We start from the raw sequence: 24,648 nt of genomic DNA, 5'->3' as shown, positions 1-24,648 counted from the left end.
TTTATGGAGCCTCCAGCGTGAATCTTTTCCAGTTGGTCACTTGATAGGGCTGTTTGTTTCCGAAGGCTGACACAAGCATTTTTTTTCTCCTCCTTGCACTGCAGATATAAATTATACATAATTTTTCTTCTTAATATTAAAATATGTGAATTATTTTGTGCTCTGCATTTAGAAATATAATTTAATATAGAGTAAACCTAATATATTGAGACTGCTTATTATACTTAAAACTTTAGTTGGAAAGAATAGTTAGCACAACTGTTAGATAAATTATAGTTACTAAATACTGATTAATTTGTATATTCAGGAAAATATGCATATAGGTGGAAAAAATTCAAATATTCATTTAGATATCTTATATTTTTTTTATAATGGAAAGAAAATTCATATTTGTATGTCTTGAAATAAGAAGTGTGTAGCCAGGGCCTTCTGAAATACTGGATTTAGAAGCATTTTTAAATTATGAAGAAAAAACTGTGTATGCTTCCTTTCTTCTTTGGAAGTATAATATTAAATACTTCATGTATGCCCTGATCAAAGTTTATGATATTCTTTTAAATGAGATGAGATAGCATTGTTTTGCATTATGCAGTGAATATATTTCAAACTAAAATTTCTGATATAGTTAGATATAACTTAAAAGCTAGAGTTTTGCTTTGAATTACTTAAATTTAGATACTTGAGACTAGTTACTTTCAAGCATTGCCACAGACTATCCATTTATCAAATAGGGACGGAACACATTTTACCTGAATAGTGCCTCCTAGGTGCTGTGGTTGATTAAAGAAGAAGAATAAGTAAAAATATATCTTTTCTCAATTAGTTGTGGCCTGATAGGGAAAAATAGAGAAATATGCATAGCAATCAAGTATAATTTTTATGATACTGAATAAACAAGTGTAATACATGCTGTGTACACAATAAGCATTAGGTAAAGATTGACATAAAGTGAGGTCTTTGTAGTATAAAATTGCAGAGTATTTCTTAATGGGAAAGAAGATTAAATTGGATCTTAAGGATATTAAGGTTTTGGCTGTACTGACAGGACAGAGGAGCAGCGTAAACCTAAAATAGGAGGTGGTTTTGGTGCTCATTTTCTGTCATTCCCGTAGTGTTGTGTGTGCCCAGGCAGGCTCTGGAGGATGTGGCTGTGAAGGAGACACTACTGTCATGGAGAAGAGGACAAATGCTGAACAAGCTAATGAACAAACAAGATGACTCAGATAGGAATTCAGGTGTAGAAGGAAGCAGCAGGATGCGATGAGAGTGAAGAGGGGAAGACGTGTAGGGAGTCCAATGTAGAGTGTTCAGAGAAGTGTTGTGATGTTGAATTGCTTTGAATGAAGAGCAGTGGCTAGCCAGTGTGGGATAGGTCACAATGTTTTCAGGTGAGGAGATAGAAAGAACAGAGTCCTTGAGGACACAATGATGTTGGTATGTTATTGAACCAATAAAAGGCCAGAGTGTCTGAAGCAAAATGAGTAAGGGGGAGAGCGAGGTTTGGAAATGTCCAAGGGTTCGGGTGTCAGATCACACTCTGGGCTCTGTTAGCTGTGGTAAGAGATTTGGATTTAATCTTTTGTTAAATACAGTAAGAATACATTTTGGTTTTAAGCAGAGGAGTGGGATGATATGACATATGGTTTTTGTTTTCTTTGTATTTGTGGCATTTAACTGTTTATTTTTAAATTTTTAATTATTTTAAACTGGTAAAATACACAACCTTAACTACTTGAATGCGTATGGTTGAGTGGCATCAAGTACATTCATGTTGTTTTGCATTCTTCATCACCATCCATCTCTAGAACTCATTTCATCTTGCAAAACTGAAACTTAATACCTATTAAAGAATTGCCCATTCCTTACTCCCTCCCCCGCCCCAGCCAATTATCATCATATATCCCGTCTCTGTGAATTTGACTTCTCCAGGTCCTTCATAGTAGTAGGGTCGTACAGTGTTTGTCCTTCGGTGTCTGGCTGTGTTTATTCACCATCATGTCTCCAATTTTGGTTCATATTGTCGCAGATGTCAGAATTTCCTTCCTTTTAAAGGCTGAATAGTATTCCATTGTGTATATATCACATTTTATTTATCCATTTATCCATCGGTGGACACTGGGTGGCTTTTACCTTTTGGTTATTGTTAACTTACTGTGCTGCTAGTCCCAACTTTCCTCCATATAAATAATTTTTGAGGCACCTCTGTCCTGTTTTACTTAACAGCTGCACAATTTTACACTTCCACCAGTAGTGCATAAGGGTTTTAATTTCTCCACATTCCTGACAACAGTAATTTTATTTTATTTTTTATTTAAAATTTTTTAAAGATTTTATTTATTTACTTTCAGGGAGGGAGGGAGGGAGAGAGAGAGAGAAACACCAATGTGCAGTTGCTGGGGGCCATGGCCTGCAACCCAGGCATGTGCCCAGACTGGGAATCGAACCTGCGATGCTTTGGTTTGTAGCCCACGCTCAATCCACTGAGCTACGCCAGCCAGGGCCTGATTTCATTTTTTACAGTAGCCATTCTGATGGGTGTGAGATGGGTTTGATTTGCATTTCCCCAATGATTAATGATTTTGAGCATCTTTTCTATTGCTTATTAGCCATTTGTATATCTTCTTTGGAAAAATACCTGTTCAGTACTTTGCTCAGTTTTAAATGAGGTTGTTTATTTTTTTGATGTTGAGTTGTAATAGATCTTTGTATATTCTGGATATTAACCCCTCATCAATTGTTTGCAAATATTTTCAAATATTTTCTCCCATTCCGTGGAATACCTTTTTACTTTGTTGATTATATCCTTTGATGCACAGTTTTAAATTTTGATATACTGGTAGCCCAGTTTATCTCTGTTTTTTCATTTGTTGACTGTGCTCTTGGTGTCTTGCCAAATCAAAAGTTATGAAGTTTCCCCCCTATGTTTTCTTCTAAGGGTTTTATAGTTAAAGGCATTACGTTTACATCTTTAATTCATTTGACTTAATTTTTCTACATGGCATAAGGTAAGGATCCAACTTCATTCTTTTGCATGTGGATTTCCAGTATTCCCAACCCTATGATTTAGGTTTTTAAAATAATGAATAGTAATAGAGTTCGTGTATGGGGAGGATGGATGCAGATAAATCAATCTAGATACTACTGAAATATTTCAGGAAGGAGTTGAAGGTGACTTAGGCTCATCTCATAGCTGTAGTGATGGAGATATGTAGATAGGTGTGAGATATGTTTAAGAGTTAAAGCAGCAGAACTTGCCTTCATGAATTGGATTTGGGAGTAAGGGAAGGATAAATCAAGGGTTAATTGTGGGGTTAATTTAAGTGGACTTAATTGAATTTGTAGAAGTGATAAAAATGAGTTAGGAGTAGGGGAAGAGGTTATATTGATGGTAGGTAGAATCAAGACTTCTCTTGGGAAATATCAAATTTCAAATGCCCATTGGGTATCCAAGTGGAAATTTTAGTTGGGCAGTTGGCTGTGTGAGTTGAAAATATAGGGAACCAAGAGTCGGGTCAGAGTAACGGGAATCAGCAAGCACAGGTGAGATTTGCAGGCCATAGGATGGATTATACACTCCAGGTAAGGGGAAAGGGCACAGAATTGGCTCTGGGATGACAACACTTAAAGGTAATGAATGCAGAACAGGAGAGAGTAGGAAAGGAGACAGGGGAGAAGCAGCTTGTGAGTAGGAGGAAATCTAGCCAAGTTGTATTTCATGTTGAAGAAGGGAAGAGGAGAAGAGAATGAAGTGTTTGAGGAATTACATAGTGGTTATCACAGCTACCCCACCGTTTGCATGTTGTCTTAACCTCTTGTATTAGATTGTAAACTCCCTGTGGATAGTTTTCTACATCTTTGTATTCCTCACACATAATAGTCTAGAATTGCTTGGCATGAGCTCGTGTTAAACTTTATTTTCCTTAAAAGCACTGTGCGGCCTCCAGCAATGATCAGGCACTGTTCTGTGGTCTGGGGATATGAGGATAAATTACACAGGGTTGATGCAATCTGGAATGGAAGACAGATTTGTAAATACATAATTGACATGGTGTCATACAGAATGATACAGTGTAGTAAGTACCACAAAAAAGGCATATGCACCTTGGTAGGAGATTAGTTCTATGGAGGGAAACAGATGTAGGATCAGAAAAGGTTTTACTTAGTTGGCTTTTGAGTTTTGCTTTGAAGGATAAATAAGATAGGCAAGATGGAATTAGAAATGAGGTCATTCCTGGCTGAGAGACTAGTAGGAACAGATGCAAAGAGGTGCAAAGGTGGAGTGTAATGTTCGAGAAAACAGTCTTTGAGTAGAATAAAAGAGGAGCAGGAAGGAGCCTGGTTTCTAAGCCGCCCACAATTGTTCACTCTCTTCCGTGGATCATGGGAAGGTAGTTAACTTGTTTAACAGTCTGCAGTGGTGATAAGGTTTTCATTTTAGAAAAATGACCCTGTGGAGCACTGGCTAGACTGATAAGACTATTAGAAAGAAGTTTGATTGGAGGCTGTTGTAGTAATTGAAGCCATGATGCTGAGTGCCTACGGGGAGCTGGGAAATACAGAAACAGCTTTTAGATGATTGCAGGGGTAGAACGGACAGCACTTAGTCTATTAGATGTCGAAGAAGTAAGGCTCAAATGTGACTCATTTCTGGCTTCAGTAACTGGGTAAATAGCAATGATTTTATTAGGTCGAGAAGAAAAAATGAATGATCTCTGAATGAGGGACTAGTTTAATAAATTTCGGTACATTCCAGCCACAGAAATCCTCTGTATGATAATGGTATACAACATTAAGTAAAATGAACAGGTTCATCTAGTGTGACTCATTCATACCATGCAAATGCATTAATGCCAGTGTTAAAGGTATTTTTACAAACACATATGTATAGACACATACATAATTGTGTGTATGTGGTATACAGATACCATATATGTTGCTATAAATTTAGAAAAATGTAGAGATAGGAACATAAACTGTTCATGGTGGTGGCTTATTTTAAAAATGAAGTGGGGGTTGGTAGCTTTCGATTGTTGCCTTATTATTAAAATATTGCATGATTTTCTTTAGAGTATGTTACTTTTATACTAAAGTACTAAAGAAAAGAATAAAACATCAAGACTGAGTATTATTTGATCGATTGTTTGATCTATCTACATAGTAAATGTACATCTTGAAAATCAAATGGTAGGACAGGCTGTTTGGCTCTGTTCAAAATACAACACATTTTCCCCCTTCATAACTTTGTTCAAAGTATTGTCTTCAGTGACCTTTCCTCTTCTGTTGTTTTTTTTTTCCATTGAGGAGCTCATAGTGATCTTTGTTTCTAGAGAACTGTGGAAGGCACATGTATTTTTATGTTGTAGTTATACTTGTATTATACCTCTATTGGTACATAACACGTTACCACAGACGTGGCAGCTTAAAAAACACACATTTACTGTCTTACAGTGCCTGTGTGTCAGGTGTCTGGCATAGCTCAGCTGGATGCTCTACTTAGAATTTCACAAGTCTGCAGTGAAGCTGTTGGCCAAACTGTGTTTCCCTCCTGAGCTCGGAGTCCTCTTCTCATCTCGCGTGGCTGTTGGCAGAATTTATTTCCTTTCCCTTGCAGGGCTGAGGTTCCCATTCTCTTGCTGGCTGTCACCAGGGTTTGATCTCAGCTCCTAGAGGCTGCCCCTAGCTCCTTGTCGTGTGGCTCTCTCACAGTGTGGCAGCTTACTTTTTCAAGGCCAGCAGAAGAATCTCTTCAGTCTGCTAAGGCAGAGACTTCTAATGTGTCATCTTTGCTGTGTCAGAGTAACCTAATTAAGGAATGACTGTCTCCTCACCTTTGCTGTACAAGGTCTGTCCAGAAAAAGTCCAACCATTGTCAATATAACAAGAATGGCTTGTATGACATGGGTATAACCTGGCAGCCAAGGAGAGTGGACTGGAATGCACATGTGTGAAAAATGACATCTTCACTGTATTAGTCAGTGGGGGAGGTAGATGCTCTTGAGGGATCATGTGTACTGTGTGGTCATTGTATTCAAAATGACTGAGCGAGTAGTGCAACTAATCTGCATGAAGTTGTGTGTTAAGCTTGGATATTCCTATGTGGAAACTATGCAGATGATTCAGAAGGCTGCAGCTATGGGTAGCTGCTGACTGGTAGCTTCATCATGGCAATGTCCACTCATGCATCATGTTTCGTGCAGTTTTTTTTGCGAAACATCAAATCATCCAGATGACTCAGCCCCACTACAGCCCAAATTTGGTGTCCTGTGACTTGTGGCTTTTCCCAAAACTAGAATCACCTTTGAAAGGGAAGAGATTTCAGACTGTCATGAGATTCAGGGCATCCAATCTCATCGACAATAGGACAGGGCAGCTGATGGTGATTGGGAGAACTATGTGAGGTCCCAAGGTGCCCACATTGAAAGGGGCTGAGGTGTCATTGTCCTGTGTACCGTGTTTCTTGTATCTTCTTCAGTAATATCTTTAGTTTTCATATTACATGGCTGGATATCTTCTGGACAGACTTCATATATTCTATTCCTAGAAGCAAGTCCCAGATTCTGCCCAAGTCAAACTCAGTGGGGTAGAATATACAAGATCTTGCCTTATTGGAGGTCACTTTATAGTGTGTCCACCATAGCACTTGTGTTAATGTTTAAAGCTGGACAGGACCTCATAGTAATCTCTTACTCCCCAACTACACTGTAAGGAAAGCTCATCTCTAGTGCTTAGTCTTTTTATAGTAACACAGTAGCTGTTTAACAGGTATGTGTCAGATATTCAAAAGACAGAGGGAATTGTGGAGAAAGATGTTAAAAAATCAAAATAAGTACTCAAAAGACTTTTTCAGTTATAACATGGATGAAATGATTAAGGTTTGATTTTTAGGACATTGCCTGTGCAATAGAGAGCAGGGATTCAGTCTGGAACTATCACAGAGGAAATACAGTATTTGCTGATTGATTAGGAGCCTGGAGGAAGCTGGTAGAGAAGAGGGAGGAGACTAGAATAACTTTGAGGTTGGTTGTTTGGGGACTGGGAAAATGGTGTGCCATTGACTAATCAATTCAATTAATGTCTGAGTACTGTGAGGCAGCATATTGATGTTAAGTTCACGATGTGGTTTTTGGTCTCCAGAGAGAAACTAAGAAGCACAAACCCGTATTTCACATCTGCACTTGTGAAAACCCTCGCCTTCTCTATCTGTCGAGTCATAGGAAGTTATTCATTACCATTTTGAAAATTGCACTAGGGATTGTTTCTATCTGCGATGCCTGAGTGTGTACTGTTTAAAAGCCTTTGAAAAATACCCTACTGATGTTACCCAAAATCATAGGTAAGACATTGCATTGTCTTGTAGACGGGAGACATTTGGAGAGTAAGGGCTGTCTCAGATCTCTTTGCACAGTGTTCTGTTTTGTTATTTTTTTTTCTAGGTTAGTTCTACTGTGTCATAGAACCTATTTGGTATGATCTCCTTTGAAATTCATTACAGATTTCATAGTGACCCCACATTTTGCCTGTTCTTCTGTATATTCTATGTTTATCTGAAAGGAATTTTACTTTTCACTTAGTGGATGTAGTATTATACATTCACATATGTCAATTAGATCAAGTTTGTATCACATTGTTAAAAAATATTCTGTAGCTTTATATTTTTAATACCTGGTTATAAGCCATATTCTTAGGAATGTGCAAATGTAAAATCTCAAAATTCTGAGTGTCTGTATCTCTGGTTTATTTATCTTACTTGAAGTGCTTATGTATCTTCAATTTTACTTCTTAGAGCCAGTTTTGTTTATGTTAATAACAGTGCAGTAGTCCCTCTCCATGGTTTTGCTTTCCATCATTTCAGTTACCTGTGGTCAACCGTGGTCCAAAAGTAACTGGAAAATTCCAAATATATACAATTCATAAGTTTGAATTGTATGTCATTATGAGTAGCATGATGAAATCTCCCATGGCCTGCTTCGTCCCACCCTTGTGAATCATTCCTTTGTCCGGCATAATGTCAACCAAAGGTGGTCATCACCAATTCAGTGCCAACAGGATTTCCCAATTTGGGGTGCAGTCAAGGGGAGAGACTTTATTCAGTGCAAACAGCTCAATTGTGAAACAGCTCAGCTGTGGAATAGCTTGCTTGTGGTTTCAGCACAGTTGTGGAACAGAATGGCTGTGAGAAAGCTCATTACTGATAGAGATCAATTATTATCCTGCATGACTAGGGAGCAGCCTGGGCGAGGTGGCTCCCCTGCCACAGATCTGCTCTGGCAACACAGTTCTGGGCTCCAGTGGTATAGTTCTGCTGGGCTCCAGTGGTACAGCTACAGCCTGAGGTAGAGCTCCAGCTCCAGTGTGACAGCTCTGCTGAGACAAAGGGAGGCTGCTTTAAAAAAAATATATATATATATATATATATAAAATTAATTATGCTGTTACAGTTGTCCCATTTTTTGTCTCCCCTTTTTCCTCTTTGCCCTACACCTCCCTCCCACCAGCATTCCCCCACCTTAGTTTATGTCCATGGGTCACACATTTAAGTTCTTTGGTTTCTCCATTTCCCATACTGTTCTTAACCTCCCCCTGTCTATTTTGTACCTACCAATTATACATCTTATTCCCTGTACCTTTCCCCCCATCCTCGCTGATAACACTCCATGTGATCTCCATTCCTGTGATTCTGTTCCTGTTCTAGTTGTTTGCTTAGTTACTTTTTTTTTTTAGGTTCAGTTGTTGATAGTTGTGGTTTATTGTCATTGTACTCTTCATATTTTTTATCATCTTTTTCTTAGATAAGTCCCTTTAACATTTCATATAATAAGGGCTTGGTGATGATGAACTCGTTTACCTTGACCTTCTCTGGGAAGCACTTTACCTTCCTTTTCATTCTAAATGATAGCTTTGCTAGATAGAGTAATCTTGGATGTAGGTCCTTGCCTTTCATGACTTTGAATATTTCTTTCCAACCCCTTCTTGCCTCCAAGTTTTCTTTTGAGAAATCAGCTGACAGTCTTATGGGAACTCCTTTGTAGGTAACTATCTCCCTTTTTCTTGCTGCTTCTAGGATTCTCTCCTTCATTTTAATCTTGGGTAATGTAATGATGATGTGCTTTGGTATGTTCCTCCTTGGGTCCATGTTCTTTGGGACTTTCTGAGCTTTCTGCACTTTCTAGAAGTCTCTTTCCTTTGCCAGATTAGGGAACTTCTCCTTTATTATTTTTTCAAATAAATTTTCAATTTCTTGCTCTTCCTCTTCTCCTTCTAACACCCCTATGATTTGGACATTGGAATGTTTAAAAGTTGTCCCAGAGGTTCCTAAACTTCTCATTTTTTTGAATTCTTATTTCTTCATTCTGTTGTGGTTGAATGTTTTTTTCTTCCTTCTGGCCCATCATTGATTTGAGTCCAGGTTTCCTTCCTATCATTGTTGGTTCCCTGTACATTTTACTTTATTGTGTTTTCACATAACTTTCACTTTTTCCTCTCTTTTGGGACCATACTCAACCATTTCTGTGAGCACCCTGATTACTGGTGTTTTGAACCATGCATCTTTTGAAGAGAACTTTTTCTCAGTTGTCTTCAACTATTGCTCTTTTCTAATTATCTCTAAATTGTCTAATCTATTTACATCACATGTACATGTTAGACTTCTTACCATGCCTTATGTCTGTTAGGTATTTTGTCAGATTTTCCTCGTTTTACTGTGCTTCTATATAGTTGTCCCTGCCTCCTCTTTCTTCAGTTGAGTTTTATAAGCTGGTAAATCTATTACTAATTTCATGTTTTTTTTGTTCAGTACAGTTTCAAATCTGTACTGGAATTCTTTTTTATGGAATCTGTTTTTTTTTAATTTTTTTAATTTTTATTTTTATGAAATTACCAATGATTTATTATTATTTTTTAATCATTGTTCAAATACAGTTTTCTCCTTTTACTCCCAATCCAGTCCCCCCTCCCACCCCTCCCCACTTGCCTCCCATTACCACCCTCCCCTTAGTTTATGACCATGTGTCTTTTAAGTTTGTTCCTGTGAACCCTTCCCACTGTCCCCTTAAATTCCTTCTATTCTCCCCTGTGGTCACTGTCACCCTGTCCTCTATTTCAGTGTCTTTGGTTACATTTTGTTTGTTTCTTTGTTTTGTTATTTAGGTTCCTGTTAAAGGTGAGATCATATGGTATTTGTCTTTAACTGCCTGGCTTGTTTCGCTTAGCATAATGTTTTCCAGCTCCATCTATTCTGTTGGAATCTGTTTTTAACTATAACTACCTACATTAATTACAGTGTTCAGATATGAAACTTGAATGTCTTGAATTTCTGTGAGTTGATTTCTATTTGGTTTTTATTCATTTGATGTTATATCTGTTAATTGGTGATTGGATGTTGGAAAGTGTTTTTAAGATTGCGAGGGTAAATGTCAGTGTCGGGATGATGATATCTTCCCCGTGGGAGGATTTCCTTTTGATTTCTGATTAGTAGTCAGACTAGGTGCAGACTATGTTAATTGAGGACTGAGCTGATTGAGTCAAAACTGCAGTTTTAAAAATCTTTGTGAAAGTTTGTCCAATTTTCAGTTTGTTTACTCCTAGCATGCAACCCTCATGAGGTCTTATGAAAATCTGGGCATTTACTGTGCCCCTTGTGCATTGATTCCTGGGTTCTTTTCTCCTCACCCTGTGAGATTCTGATTTTTTTTAAACTTTTTTGTTTAGTTAGCTGAGTATAAATCACCATAATGTTGTTTGAGGGTTTGTTTTAATAGTATATTTGAGGCCGGGGCTATTTCTTCTTTCATAAGGTATATCTGGGTTACTTCTGTAAGCCTGAATAATCTACTAGGACCCATATACCTTGGCTGGTTATTAAATTCAATTGTTTTGTCCCTAGCTCTGTAAGACTGAACACAGTTCTGCCTAGCTTCTCTCTTCCCACCTGTGAATGACAAATGCTTCACTGGGAAAAGTTAAGAATATTTTCTTCTCTAGGATCTTGGCTCCTTAAATCTTAGCTGCCTTGGAAACTCTACAGCGTCTTTAAAAACACTGAAACGTAGCCCTGGCTGGTGTGGCTTAGTGGATTGAGCACTGGCCAGTGAACCAAAAGGGTCGCTGGTTTGATTCCCAGTCAGGGAACACGCCTGGGTTGCAGACCAGGTCCCCAGTAGGGGGCGTTTCAGAGGCAACCACACATCAATGTTTCTTTCCCTTTCTTTCTTCTCCTTTCCCCTTTCTCTAAAAAAAAAAAAGATTGAAATATAAATTTAATTGAGTATTTTTAGTTGCTTTTGTTGAATAGCTAGTTTCATAAAAGCTAATCTGCTCTTGCAAGAAAGATCCCTTTTTTGCTGTTATATTCCTTAGTTAGTAATGGTACTTCATAGGGTAATGGTACTTCATAGGGTAATGAAGTAATGGTACTTCATAGGGTAAGATGTCAGAGAAGAGAGGAAACAACTGTCCCTTCCCAGTCACAGTGGATAATCATATGCGGTGTATGTATACGGTATAGATAGAGAGGTCTGTCCAGAAGTTTTCTAGCCAGATAATATGAAGAATAGAGACATTATTGAAGAAGATACAAGAAACATTGTACACAGGACAATAATGCCTCAGTTCCCTTCAAAGTAGGCACCTTGAGACCTCACACAATTCTCCCAGTCGCCATCAGCTGCCTGGTCATACTTTCCTGAGTCTCATGGACAGTCTGAAATCTCTTCCCCTTCAAAGGTGATTTTAGTTTTGGGAAAAAACCAGAAGTCTCAGGGTGCCCAATCTGGGCTGTAGTGGGGCTGAGTCACATGGATATTTGATGCTTTGCCAAAAAATTCTGCAAGAGATGTGATATATGAATGGGTGCATTGTCATGATGAAGCTGCCAATCATCAGTTGCCCATACCATTGACCCTCCAAATCATCTGAATAGTTTCTGTGGAGGGATGTTCGAGCTTAACACAAAACTTGATGTAGATTTGTTGCTCTAATGTCTCAGTCATTTTGAATGTTGCAGCCACACAGTACACATGCTCACTCAGTGGCCCCTACTGACTAGTACAGTGAAGTCATCATTGTTCATGCATGTACATTCCAGTCTACTCTTCTTGGCTGCCAGGTTACATCGATGTTGTGTAAACCGGTCTTGTTATATTAACAATGGCTGGACTTTTTCCTGACAGACCTCATATTTACTGGGTAATATCTCTTTATAGGTTGCTGAGCCAAACAATGAAGGACCATCTGGTAAGAGTAGCGAATGAAGCTGAATTTATCCTGAGCCGGCAGCGAGCGGAGGATATTCACAGGCACGCAGAATTTGAGGTAGGTGAAACATTGGTTGTGTGAGGGAGTTGTTACTGCATAGGTGGAATGGCAGTACTGTGTGAGCACACTTGCCATCTGGAGTTAACACTGACTTTGTGGGAGAATCTGGGAAGATGGTGCAAGTCTCTGTAGCCCTCTACTCCAGCTCCTCTGCACATTGCTTGCAGCAGCTTCTGTGTTTGTGACCTGATCTTAACCATGGGAGCTGGGTATGGAATCCAATAGTTTTTCAATAACGTAAATTGGTGAAGGACTTTTGCCCCCTCTGGGCAAGAAGACAGAGCTAGTTAACTGGAAAGGAAAACCCCTGTGGAAGAGGTAAGGTCGTCCAGGTTTCTAGAGAGAAGCTGAACACAGGCATGAAGGTCTTTTCCTCTGTGGTTTTAGAGCACTCTCATCTCTGTAGCAGAGGAAACGGGGAACATGGAGCTTGCTTCTTGGGTCCTCACAGGGGCCAAGTGACGAACCCTTTCTGGGACTTGCTTATTTCAGCAGTGGCACCTGAACATGCAGAACAAATGCTGATTCACAGAGGAAGCTAACGGTGTTGTAGCTATGTAAATTAGCAAAGTTCAAACTGAAGGCAAGTTAGAAGATTCCATAAGAATATTTGCTGCAAATTAGAAGAAAATAAAAAGCGCCATTATGGGTACTTTCTTACATGTTAGGAGCGGATAATTCAAATGCTGATATTTTCTGGCACATTAAAAAAAGATGAAAACTTCCCCAGTGCATTTTATACAATCATCATAACATGGAAATGGTACTAGAAAAATAAAACTCTAAAAGATGAATTTCACTTAAGAGTATGGGTGCAAAATTCTAAAACTTTAACCAACATACTCCAACAATGTAATAAAAGAATTATACACTGTGACCACTTACAATTTATTAGTGGAATTCAAAGATGATTTAATATTAAGATTTCTACATTGAAAGTAAATTATATCAAAACAAATTAAAATAGAAATATGTGAAGATATCATTAAATGTAGGAAAGAAGTATGATTTCAGCAACCAGCCTCAATAAAACTGAGGAAAAAAGTATATAAGAAAATAAGCCCTGGCTGGGGTAGCTCAGTGGATTGAGCACGGGCTGGGAACCAAAGTGTCCCAGGTTCGATTCCCATCCAGGGTACATTCCTAGGTTGCAGGCCAGAACCCCCAGCAACCGCACATTGATCTCTCTCTCTCTCTCTCCCTCCCTTCCCTCTCTAAAAATGAATAAATAAAAAATCTTTAAAAAAAAAAAGAATAATCATGTATAAGTTTGTTATAACATCTGGCTTCAAAAAAAAAAGAAAATAATTTGAATATGATAAAGATTGCTTACTAAAAATCATTTTAAATGGTTAAAGCCATTTCTATTAAAATTAGGAAAAATGTAATCTACTTTCATCATTATTTAACTCTATTTTGATGTTCTTATAAGTGCAAGATAACATAAATTCTAGAAAAGAAGCCCTGGCTGGTGTAGCTCAGTGTATTAAGCGCGGGCGAACCAAAGCATCACAGGTTCGATTCCCAGTCAGGGCACATGCCTGGGTTGCAGGCCAGGTCCCCAGCAACCACACATTGATGTTTCTCTCTCTTTCTCTCTCCCTTCCCTCTCTAAAAATAAAAAAATAAAATCTTAAAAAAAAAGAAAGAAAAGAAGAGATAACATTACTTTTTGATTGTTAATGCTATGATCAAGCATAATGTTTTTCAACCTTTTCATCTCATGGCACACATAACTTAATCACTGAAATTCTGCGGCACATCAAAAAATATATCTTTTGCCTGTCTGACAAAAATAAAGATTTTATTTTGATTCATTCACACCAGACAGATACTGTTGTGTTGGCTGTTGTTTTTTAATTTGACAGTCTAAGGGAAAAGAGATCAATGTCCCTGACTCAGTAGTGAGGTACTGCATGTTTTAAAAATTCTTTTGGCATACCAGTTAAAAATTGCTGATCTAAGAAAATGTAAGACATTTTTGAACATTTTTCTACTGGAATTAATAGGGACTTTGGTAATATTACTGGATACATGATAAATATGGAAAAATTAATAGCTTTTCTTTTGACTAGCAAGCAGTAGCCAGGTAAAAATAGAAACAGAAATGGGAGTCTTTATAGTTAAGACAAAAATATTTGGGGTGAAATTCTGTAAGAAATGCACAGGTAGTATTTGGAAGAAAACTAAGATCTTATTAATACAAAACAAAATATAAACTCCTGGAAAATCACTCCATGCTGAGCAGTGTATTTTGTTCACTGGGTGGGTAGGTATGTGTCTGTGTGGGAGAGAGGAAAGGAGGGGCAGAGAGGGGGAGGGAGGGGGGAGAGAGAGGAAGAGGGAGAGAATGAGAATGAATCAGGAGTATTCTGACATAATTTGAGACTTACAGGAAAGTTGTAAGAGTAATGCAAAAACTCCTGTTCACCATTCTCTTGGATTCTGTGATCTTACTGTCACCTTACTTTTACCCCTCTTTTTTTGTTATTTTTCTGAACGTGAGAGTGAGTTTGATGTCTTAATACCCTTTTATCTCTAATTATTTTAGTGAGAATTTCCTGTTTTAATCTTGTACAATTATCAAATCAAAATATTAAAATGGATATCATGCTATTATTTTATCTACTGATCTTATTCATATTTCCCAGTTGTCTCCATAGCATTCTTTGTCTTCCCAAAGAGAAAATTTTAATGTTACAGAAATGTTTGATTTTTTCAAATTAATATGTACATTTAATACAATAGCATTAGCATACCATTCTATTAGAATAATAGTGGAGTAAATTGGAATTTAATTATCCCCTTCAGAAATATACTATCTGAAAATAAATGCTTTAATATACCCTTAAGATTTATGAAGAAAGATCGATCAGGCTGTAGTACTTGCCTTTCCAGATAAACAATACTAATTAAAATAATAGTGTAAAAACAGCGTATAGAAAAAAACAATCTTCCAGGTAGAGTAAGGATATAGGATGAAAGATCATGTAGTAAATATTTCAGAAAAATAGTTGGAAAATTGTGAAAAGGTAGCTGAGGCACATTATAAGAATTTTATAACCAAGAATTGAAAAGAGGAAAAATACTTTTAAAACACTGTGTTATGCGAGAGATTGAAGTGCTTTGGACCAGGCAGCCTATGTATTTGTTGTTTAGTTGAGGTATGATAGTGACTACAGCAGCTAATACTGTTCGAGTCCTTATATTCTGCTAGGAACTATGACGGAATTTGTATGCGTTTTAACTAATTTAATCCTTACATTAAACCTCTGAGGGAGCCCTGTTAACTGCGTCTCATTTTATAAGTGAGGAAACAGCATAAGGAGGAAATAGCCCAGAGTTACAACTAGAGTTCAGATCTAGGCAATTTATCTCTTAATTTCTAATCTGTGCTTCTGATTCACATTCATTAGATTTCTGCAAAGTGCATGAATAGGATTTATTTCTGTCATACAGTAGCTTTATTTTGAGCTACTTAATTTTATGCTTTATCTAGTACAGTTTTCCATGTTAATCTTTACCTTGCTTTGAGATTTATGATATTGTAATATTATAAGGCATGGTAATAAAATGCCTAAGTAAAAACAAGTTTTTCCAAAACTTTTATTGTTAACCTAAATTTTTAGTGGAGAACACAATTTTGTTCAGCTGTTCCATATGGGAATTACTTTTAAGAGAGCAAACATGTATTTTTAATTTACTGCTCTTATTTTGACAGAAAAGAGAATTTCCTTTGTTTATGCCATAAAGCCCAATTGATTGAAGCATGTTCATGTTTAATATATTTTTAACTATATTGCTCTTAAATCTTAAATAATACTCTACACAGGATGGAGCATATATTTTCCTAGACAGCTTATATTCTAAAGGTTATCTGTATTCAGCCTTGAATTTATGCTGTGAATTCTTTAATAATATATCTGAATTCTATCTGAACTCCACTGCCAGTTACTTCCTCATGAAAAGAGGAGATGTTGTCATGTATTTAACATGCCATTTGCGGTTGTGAAGTGGCTGACTTGTTTCATTTATTATCGGGGGGTTGATGCCAGTGTAGATCTGAAACGCACAGCTCTGGAGTTCATTGGGTGATTATCTCTGGAGTGGGGTATCCTTGACATCTTCTGCTTTTGATTTATGTCGGGGTTCCTTGGGTGTCGTGACATCATTGATTAGGTGTACATCCTAACCTTATTTTTTAATCTTACAGCTGTAAACAAGATGTTTATTAAAAATTGTGTCATATATGACATTGCACTCTGCCTTGTAAATGCGGTGTCCACAATTCATGGCAATCTTTTTGTTACAATATCTGTCTATCAAAGTTTAATTTATTTAATGTGATATATCTGTAAAACATATCAAGATTATCTCACAGTGATTTAAATATGAAAGTGACTAATTTTATGTGAATTTCACTTTGACATTATTTAAAAAATATCTTTTGAGTTTATGAATGTGGTGAGTATATTGAGTTATTGCAGTAGTTTGTTTTACCTGAACTGGTAGGTACTATATTCCTCTTGAATTAGAAAATGAGGAGAAAAACCATGTTGGAGGGAAAATTGAAAATAGTTTACAACACATTGAGGGTTTGACTTTTGGGGTACTGTGGATAGACATATTTGGTAGCAATTTGGTAATATAGATTTAATGCCTAGATAAGATATATCTTGATATGAGTTATATTTTGATGTTAATTAGCTGATAGATGGTTGTGATTAAAGTGTCACTGTGCTTGAGTCACATATGTGGAAGATAATAATAGTACCAAGCTGTCTTAACCATGGAGTGTTACTGAATTCTTTGCCAGGCATTCGGTTGAACTAATGTACTTAACATTCCATTTATGCACTTAAACTTTATTAGGTGTTTAGTAACTCCCAGTCATCCTACTAAGTTTCTCGGAAGGCCTAAATTCCTATAACCCAAGTAAATTAATGCATACTCCCGACACCCCCAAGGAAAACGAAATGCTCCTCTCTATGCATATTGCCATGTGAAGCCCTGAGCCCATGTTTGTCACAAAAGTAGATCTCACCAGCCCTACTGGCATGGCTCGGTGGGTTGAGCGTCCTGCAAAGTGAAAGGTCGTGGCTGGATTCTGGTGAGGGCCCACCCCTGGCTTGCAGGTCAGGTCCCTCGTTGCGGGGCATTCGAGGGGCAACTGACTTGCATATGGATGTTTCTCTCGCTGTCTTCTCCCTCCTTTCCCCTTGCACTAAAAATAAATAAGATCTTAAAAAAAGTAGATCTTGTCAGCTTGCAATGAATACTGAATCTACCATCAAACTAATCAATATGTATTGGGTTTTCTTCTGTCCCATTAGATAGCGGCCAATCTGTTTTTTAGAGCCCTCACCCCCTCTCACTTCTCAAGACTCTGCCTATTTGTCTTGCCTTTCGTGAATCAGTCCTCCTTTCCTAGTGGGAAAGCACAGGAGCACGTCACAGTATCTTTTATCTTTAAGCAAGTGACAAACTCAGACCCTTCTTTTGATTCCACTCTCCTGCCTCTTATTTTTCTGTCATTCTAGTCGTCAGCCTTCAAATTAGTTTCCCACACTCATGCCCTCTCTCTCTTCCTCTGAGCCTCCTCAGGGCACTTTGGCTTCACGGCAGTCAGACTGCTAACCCACTCCCCCATGAAACGTCTTGAGATCACAGGTGACCTCAATGTAACCAAGTCCAGTGTGCATCTGTCTTTGTTTTCATTTCAATAAATGTCACCTCAATATCTAATGCTGTTGACTACCCTTTCCTGTCTTTTATTGGAATCCTATTTTCTCTTTACTAGCCACCTCACTGTTCCTTTTCTGGTGTCTTTTTATCACATATCCATAGTGCCTGGTGCATTGCCTTACACATAGTAGGTGCTCAGTAAATAATCATTCAGCAATTGAATGCTAATTACAGCCTACACATTTGGGCTGTTTTTCTGATTAAAAACGGGAATGCTAGTTCTCAATGGAAATAGAAAGGGTTAAGTGAGAAAGGCCATGGCGGAACTATTTTCTACGCTATAACCAGCAAGAATAATAGTTTACAATATTATTTCAAATTGCCATCCATGAGTGGTGTTCTCAAATTACAGATTTGAGTTCCCCAATCCAAAAAGTGCTGATTGTGCTTGAAATGAAGGAATAAGCAGTTTAAACAATAAAATACTGTTTAGAACACTTTACATTAAAAAATTACAAGGAGCACTGTTGGCTGCATTGTTTGAGCTTCTCTCTAGTGTTTAAGGGTAACCAAAATTTGAAACTGTTAACAGGGTTAGAGCAGGAACATGGAGCCAGACAGCGTGTTCCGATTTTAGGCGCCACTGTTTATTAGTTGGAAAGTCTTAGGAGAAACTTAGTGAACCTCTCTTAGTCTTAATTTCCCTTCTACAAGTGGATATAATGAAGCCGTAATTAAAGATGTATTGTGGGGAGTAACATTTTATAATGTGTGTTAAAACACATTGTAAACTGTATTAGTGATTGTTATTATTATTATTTTTGTGGCTAGCATATCCAAGTCAGCATCTTCATTTGAGAAATTTAATCTAAATTAAAGCTTTTCAGAGCAATGGTATGTTCCTTAGTTATTTACATTTAAATTAGTCTTATGTTTTGAGTAATTTTGGTGTTTTGTAGATTGTGACTTGAATTAAGAAACAGGATTTCTCATGATCTTGCCCTTTATTTTTAGTTTGTTTTTCCTTCATTTCTGTTTTAGACAGCTTGTTTAGAATATAGATAGGCAATACATTTTCTTGTCAGACCTTGTATTTAAGTTATTCATATATACTTTTTAAAAAATGAATTTTCTAGTATTGTATTTTCTATAATATATTTTACTAAAACTTATTCAAGGATTAAATAGTTGAAATAGTATTTGAGATCATTATAAGTATCATCTGATTAATAGTCTTTTTCTTGATCTCAAACTATTAGATAAAACTATATAAAGAAATTGAAACAGGGTAGTTTACCAATTCTGCTGTATATTAATGTTTTCATAATTAACTGTTTTTTATTTAAATTATGGGAACCATTTCAGATGACTTTATAATATAATTGTAGTTCATATATTCATTTCATGATTTCTTCCCTCAAAGCATGAAGAAGTGAATTATTGAAAAGATAAAAATATATTTGTTTGCTTTTTGTCAGAGTTCATATCCACAGCCAACCTTGATAGAAGACCAGAATGATTTAGACAAGTTTGCTTTGGAGATTCATAACATATGCTTGCTGGACAGAATTGAGTTATCTCTGCTCTGGAGAGTAAGTTATTGTAGCAGGAGCTGACAGAGATGAAGATAACTGAGGGAAATTCAATTACCTTGTAGTGTTTTCTTTCTAATAGGGTTCTTAATGTGAAAAAGATCCTCAGATGATGCGCCTCTGTTACTTTTGAGATCTGCCTTGATACCTGTTTCCAGAATGCCGCGAACTTTCAGTTCAGGCCTTCATTAAGTATGAGATAGGCAGCTTACTGTTAAGAGTGGTTTTGATTGAAAGGTCTTATTTTTACTTGATGTCATTGGCTATCTTATAATTATTGACTACCCTCTGTGGTTTTCTTTTAACAAGACACATATTATTTTAATATATTGGGAGTTATTTTTGTCTCCTTTTTGAATGTTTTCTCTGGAAGTACATTTCAGCTTTTCAGTGTTGATATACATATATTCCTCTAATTATCATATATTGAAGCTGCGTAACCTTGTTAAATGCTGGTAGAATTCCCAAGCTTCCATTTCTACTTTGCTTTTTTAGTCTGTCAAGCTTTTTGTTAGCCTGGTGTTTACCTTCTCACCCCCCTTTACTTTCCAGTGTCTTGCTGACTGGCTTTTCTTCCTTCTTTTTCATCTTCACTCCTGGAGCAAGTAAATTAAAAATATTCTCTTGAATGTCATTGACTATCTAATTATACTATCCAGTGGCTCTTTTTCATTCATCATCTCTCTTGATCTCTGCATCATTTGACATTGATGACCAGCCCTTTCTTTTTCATTTTTAAAAAATGAAAAATTTTCATTATATTTGGATTTTTCCTTTTGCATTTTTTGGGCTTGACTTTCTTACCCAGTGTTTTTCTGATTAGCTTCTCCTTTTGTAGCTTCATCTTTGTTTTTTTTTTTTTTCTTTTATCAAAAGTGTGTATCTTTCATAAGAATACCTTCTTGGTACTCTTAACATTTTATGCTGCCTCAGAAATTACCTTTAATGTCAGCATTATCTAAAACCTCTATATGGAAGACATTAAATATTTGTAAATTTTAATTTTTTAAATAATAAATGTCTTTTATATCCCTGGCTGGTGTGGCTCAGTGGATTGCGTGCCGACCTATGAACCAAAGGGTTGCCAGTTTGATGCCTGGTCAGGCATCGCATGCCTGGGTTGCAGGCCAGTTCCCCTGTGGGGGATGCACAAGAGACAACCACACACTGATGCTTCTCTCCCTCTCTTTCTCCTTTCCTTTCCCTCTCTCTAAAAATAAATAAATAAAATCTTTAAAAAATAACTTTTGAAGCTAAAACTCAAACCATTCTGTGCTCCATGATGAGTCTCCACTGGTGCCTAATGCACCCATTGTCTTGTTGTAGTCCTTTTTTGATATACAATTTGCATAATCATTTGTCATTTTCAAAGAGATGGTTGATTAGTAGATCTCGAGTCATCATAGCAAAGTATTAGAATGGCAATTCTAATGCCAGTTTGGTGTTTTCTTGTAAGCATTAGGGCTTTGGAGATCCTTCTTAACCTCTTTTTATATTTATAGGGCAGGAACAGGGAGATGGTAAGCTTGACAATATAATTTTTAAAATTGTACCTTTTCTGCCATGATTATTTTCTTTACCTTAGGGAAAAACGATGTTGATACATAATCACGAAAGTGATAAAATTAAAGGAGTATTCTAGTACTTCTTAATGTCCAGATCACTCTAGTTCGAGTGCCCAGTCAATGAGACCACACGGTTACCGTGGTGCAGTTTAGCATAGTTCCGACTGTCCCGACAGATAACCCTGTGCGTTAATCTTGGCTCCGTAGCTTACTGGCTGTGTGAGCGAAGACAGCACTGTGTCTGTCTGTCATGTTGTTGAGTCGGCTCGAGCCCCTGGTGACTGTAAGACTGAGGGACATGCACACTGTCCCGTCCTCAGCTCCCTTCTCAGCTCCTGCAGACTCCAGCCCACGGCTTCTTGTGTGGAGTCAGCCCATCTCACAGCTGGCCCACCTCCCTCCCTGCTGCCTCCTGTCTTTCCCAGCTTCACTGTCTTTTCCAGAGAACCTGCCTTCTCAAGGTGTGCCTGAACTAGGACAGCTTTACTTTTGTCTTTTTAAGGTTTTGTTTTGGCCTTTTTCAGACTTAATTTGCTCTAGGACCCACTTGGTTGTTTTTCTGACATTTCAAGGTATCTGTAGAGCCTTCCTCCAACACCGTGTTTCAAATGAATCACTTTTTTTTGTCAGCCTTCTTCACTGTCCTGCTTTCGCATTTGTACATAGGAATTGGAAATATGAGTGTGTGATTTTGGTCTCTAAGGGCACATCTTTGCTCTTGATGATCTTCCCTAATCCTCCCCTTGCGGGCCTTTGGAGTCTCACCCTTCTCTTGATTTCTTGGCTGCAGTCTCCACTGGAACTGACCAAGCAAGGTAAGCAACATCTGTAACAATTTCAGCATCTTCATTGTCTATGGTATAGTTGTTTATTTCTTCTGTTGTGATTTTTGTTGTCTTAATGATCAAATGCAATCCTGCTTGGCACTTTGTTCTTTCACTTTCATCAGAATTCATTTCAAATCATTGTTATTTTGTGCTGGTGAGATGGTGTCATCTGTGTATCTAAGTTACTGATAGTTCTTCTGTCGGTTTTTACTCTTCCTTTGAATCCAGCCCATTTTTCGTATGTTAAGGTTTTGGGGGGCTTTTTGTACAAATTAAATGAATAAGGAGATAAAGTGCACCCTTGCCTGACATCTTTGCCTGTAGGAAATTATTCTGCCTCTCCCTGTTCTGTGCTGAGAGTGGCTTTCTGTTTACAATACAGGTTATGTACCAGGACCCTTAAGGGCCGGGGCACGCCCGTTTCCTTCAGAGCAGCCCATACCTTTTCATACCTGACACAGTCAGAGGCTTTGTTGTGTTCTGTAAAACACAGATTAACCTTCCAAAATTCTTTAAAGCTCTCCAGTATCCACTGATGTTCACAGTTAGGTCTCCAGCGTCTTGCCTCCTCTTCCGCATCCAGCTCGAACAGCTGGCATTTCTTGCTTCATGAAACATAGGAGCTTTCCTTGCATCATCTTGAGCATCGCTGTATGTGACATTCCCCTCCATTGCCGTATTCTAAAACTCATGGTAATAACAGTGCCTGCCTACAGGGATTTTGTGAAGAGTTTTGATGGATTTGACAAAGTGCCTGCTGCTGTGATTCCATGTTGTATTCAACAGTGCAGCGGTTATTGTTTAACATAACTATTTAAATAGTCACTGTCAATATCTAAAGAATACGTCTCTGTCCCACAGTGCATCTGGGACTCTCCCCTCTTGCCATAGGGCTTTGATCCAGACCACAGCTGTGTCAGAGCTCAGAAAGCCACTTCTTGCTACCATACAGGTGGTGTTTCCAACAATGGTAGAGGGCATGACAATGCAGAAAAGGAAAATAAAGCTCAATACTGGATATTGCATCTCCTGGAATTCATAGGTCATGATTCTGCACGGGAGGTTTTTGCTTGACCCTTTCTTGACCTCTTTCTCTGTAGCCCTTTTCCCTTTGCCATGTTGCAGGGGCTAGTTCAGCTCCCTGACAGAGTTCTTTAACCACTTTCATGCTTATTGTAGTCCAGGTCCACCCGCCTCCAATCTTAGAGAGGAAGGAAAGAGTATCGGTTCTTTCATAGTTTAAGGTTTGCCTTTCTCAGGTTGAATGACAATGGGACCCTAAAGTTCCTTAAGGGAAACTCCCACCCCGGCCTGCCCATATTATGTTCTGGTATGTATTCTATACCTGGACAATGCAGCGATTGTACACCTCAGCATATTTCCAGTGTCTGATGTATTCGGTCTGGAGTGCACTGTTGTTAGAGATTCTTCTAGAATGTGTTTTAACTCCTCTCACTTTCTATTTTAGCTTTTTGATAGCGGCCAGATTAAAAGCTGGGCTCACAGCATTATTTTGTTTTCAGTCTTCATGGGTACCTTTTGAACAGACCATTGACATGCCTGTACAGAGTGCATGTATATGACACATATAAAAGTATGATAATTTTTAGAGTTACTGTGAAACTAAAAGAGCTGTCATTGTTGGGGCAAAGGAAGACCACTTTTACACGTGCTAATGTTTCTGCCTTTGTTTGAAAATGTAAGTGGTGCTTCTCTAGCTTCAAGTAACAGAGCTAGTATATTCCTGGGGACTCCATTAAAGATGGGAAGCAAGAAAAAGGCAAAGGAAGTATAACATAGGTAAAATCTAACTCCTACCTGTGAGCAGTGCTGACCAAATTATTTCCAAACTGAAAAATATTTTTTCTGTATTATCTTCTCAGTATATTCTAATAGTATAAAATATATTCTTGATAGGAGACTGGATCTCTTAATACTATTAAAAATCTTTTCCAAGAAAAGGCCTGAATATATTCCTCATAGATTTCAGTTTATGATGTCATAGTTATCTTAACAGTTGACCACATCATGTTACTGTAAAAATTGTCTTTTCTTAATGAACTTTAAAATAAAGATAGATAAGAAAGGAAATTTAAAATCTTCATAGTATTTTTCATACATTACTTACTTGTCACTTAGAATTTGTGCTTACAAAATTAGAATATTGTTTCTGTTACGGTTTATTAGTACAGTTCTGAATATAAGATCAAGTGTTTTATCATGGAGAGCAAGATGGCAGTACTTCAGCTGATAAAAATAGTTTCCTCCTATTTACCTGTTAGACTAGTGCGACTTCACTGTGGTCAGTTGACCAAGCTGCTTGTTAGTAGCCCACAAAGAAATAATTGCAGATTGAATATGTATTTAGAATCTTTTATAGCTTGAATGTCTGACATTGTCAGATTATTTCAAAAGTATCAGTTTTCAGTATATTTTAAAAAGTAAAATAAAAACTCATTCTTTATTACAGATATTTTGGGAAGCAGCACCTAAAAGCCAGCTGATCCTTACATGTGTTATTTTGAACTAGTCTGAGAGTATTTTTGAATAACAACGAAGTTCCAGCAGTATTCAGCTAAGCAATATGAATATAGTCAACTCTATGTTAAATGATTTATATAATCCTTTGAAGAATAATTTTTAATGGAGGAAATGGTTAACAATATA

The 24,648-nt window shown here is 37.4% G+C and overlaps 1 protein-coding gene across 9 annotated transcripts in view; it reads left to right on the top strand.

The window, feature by feature from the left end:
- LRBA (LPS responsive beige-like anchor protein) overlaps positions 1-24,648 on the top strand; it is a 512,136-nt gene that overhangs the window by 178,633 nt on the left and 308,855 nt on the right. For all 9 annotated transcript variants that reach the window (XM_036031880.1, XM_036031882.1, XM_036031879.1 and 6 more), the window contains one exon: positions 12,201-12,309. In XM_036031880.1, coding sequence (XP_035887773.1) covers positions 12,201-12,309 — 109 coding nt within the window. The remainder of the gene's footprint in view (positions 1-12,200; positions 12,310-24,648) is intronic.

The sequence above is a fragment of the Phyllostomus discolor genome, chromosome 8 (genome assembly GCF_004126475.2).
Source record: "Phyllostomus discolor isolate MPI-MPIP mPhyDis1 chromosome 8, mPhyDis1.pri.v3, whole genome shotgun sequence".
In the NCBI taxonomy this organism is placed as follows: domain Eukaryota; kingdom Metazoa; phylum Chordata; class Mammalia; order Chiroptera; family Phyllostomidae; genus Phyllostomus; species Phyllostomus discolor.
Note: the sequence above shows the minus strand (reverse complement) of the source record. Positions and strands in the feature narration are given on the sequence as shown.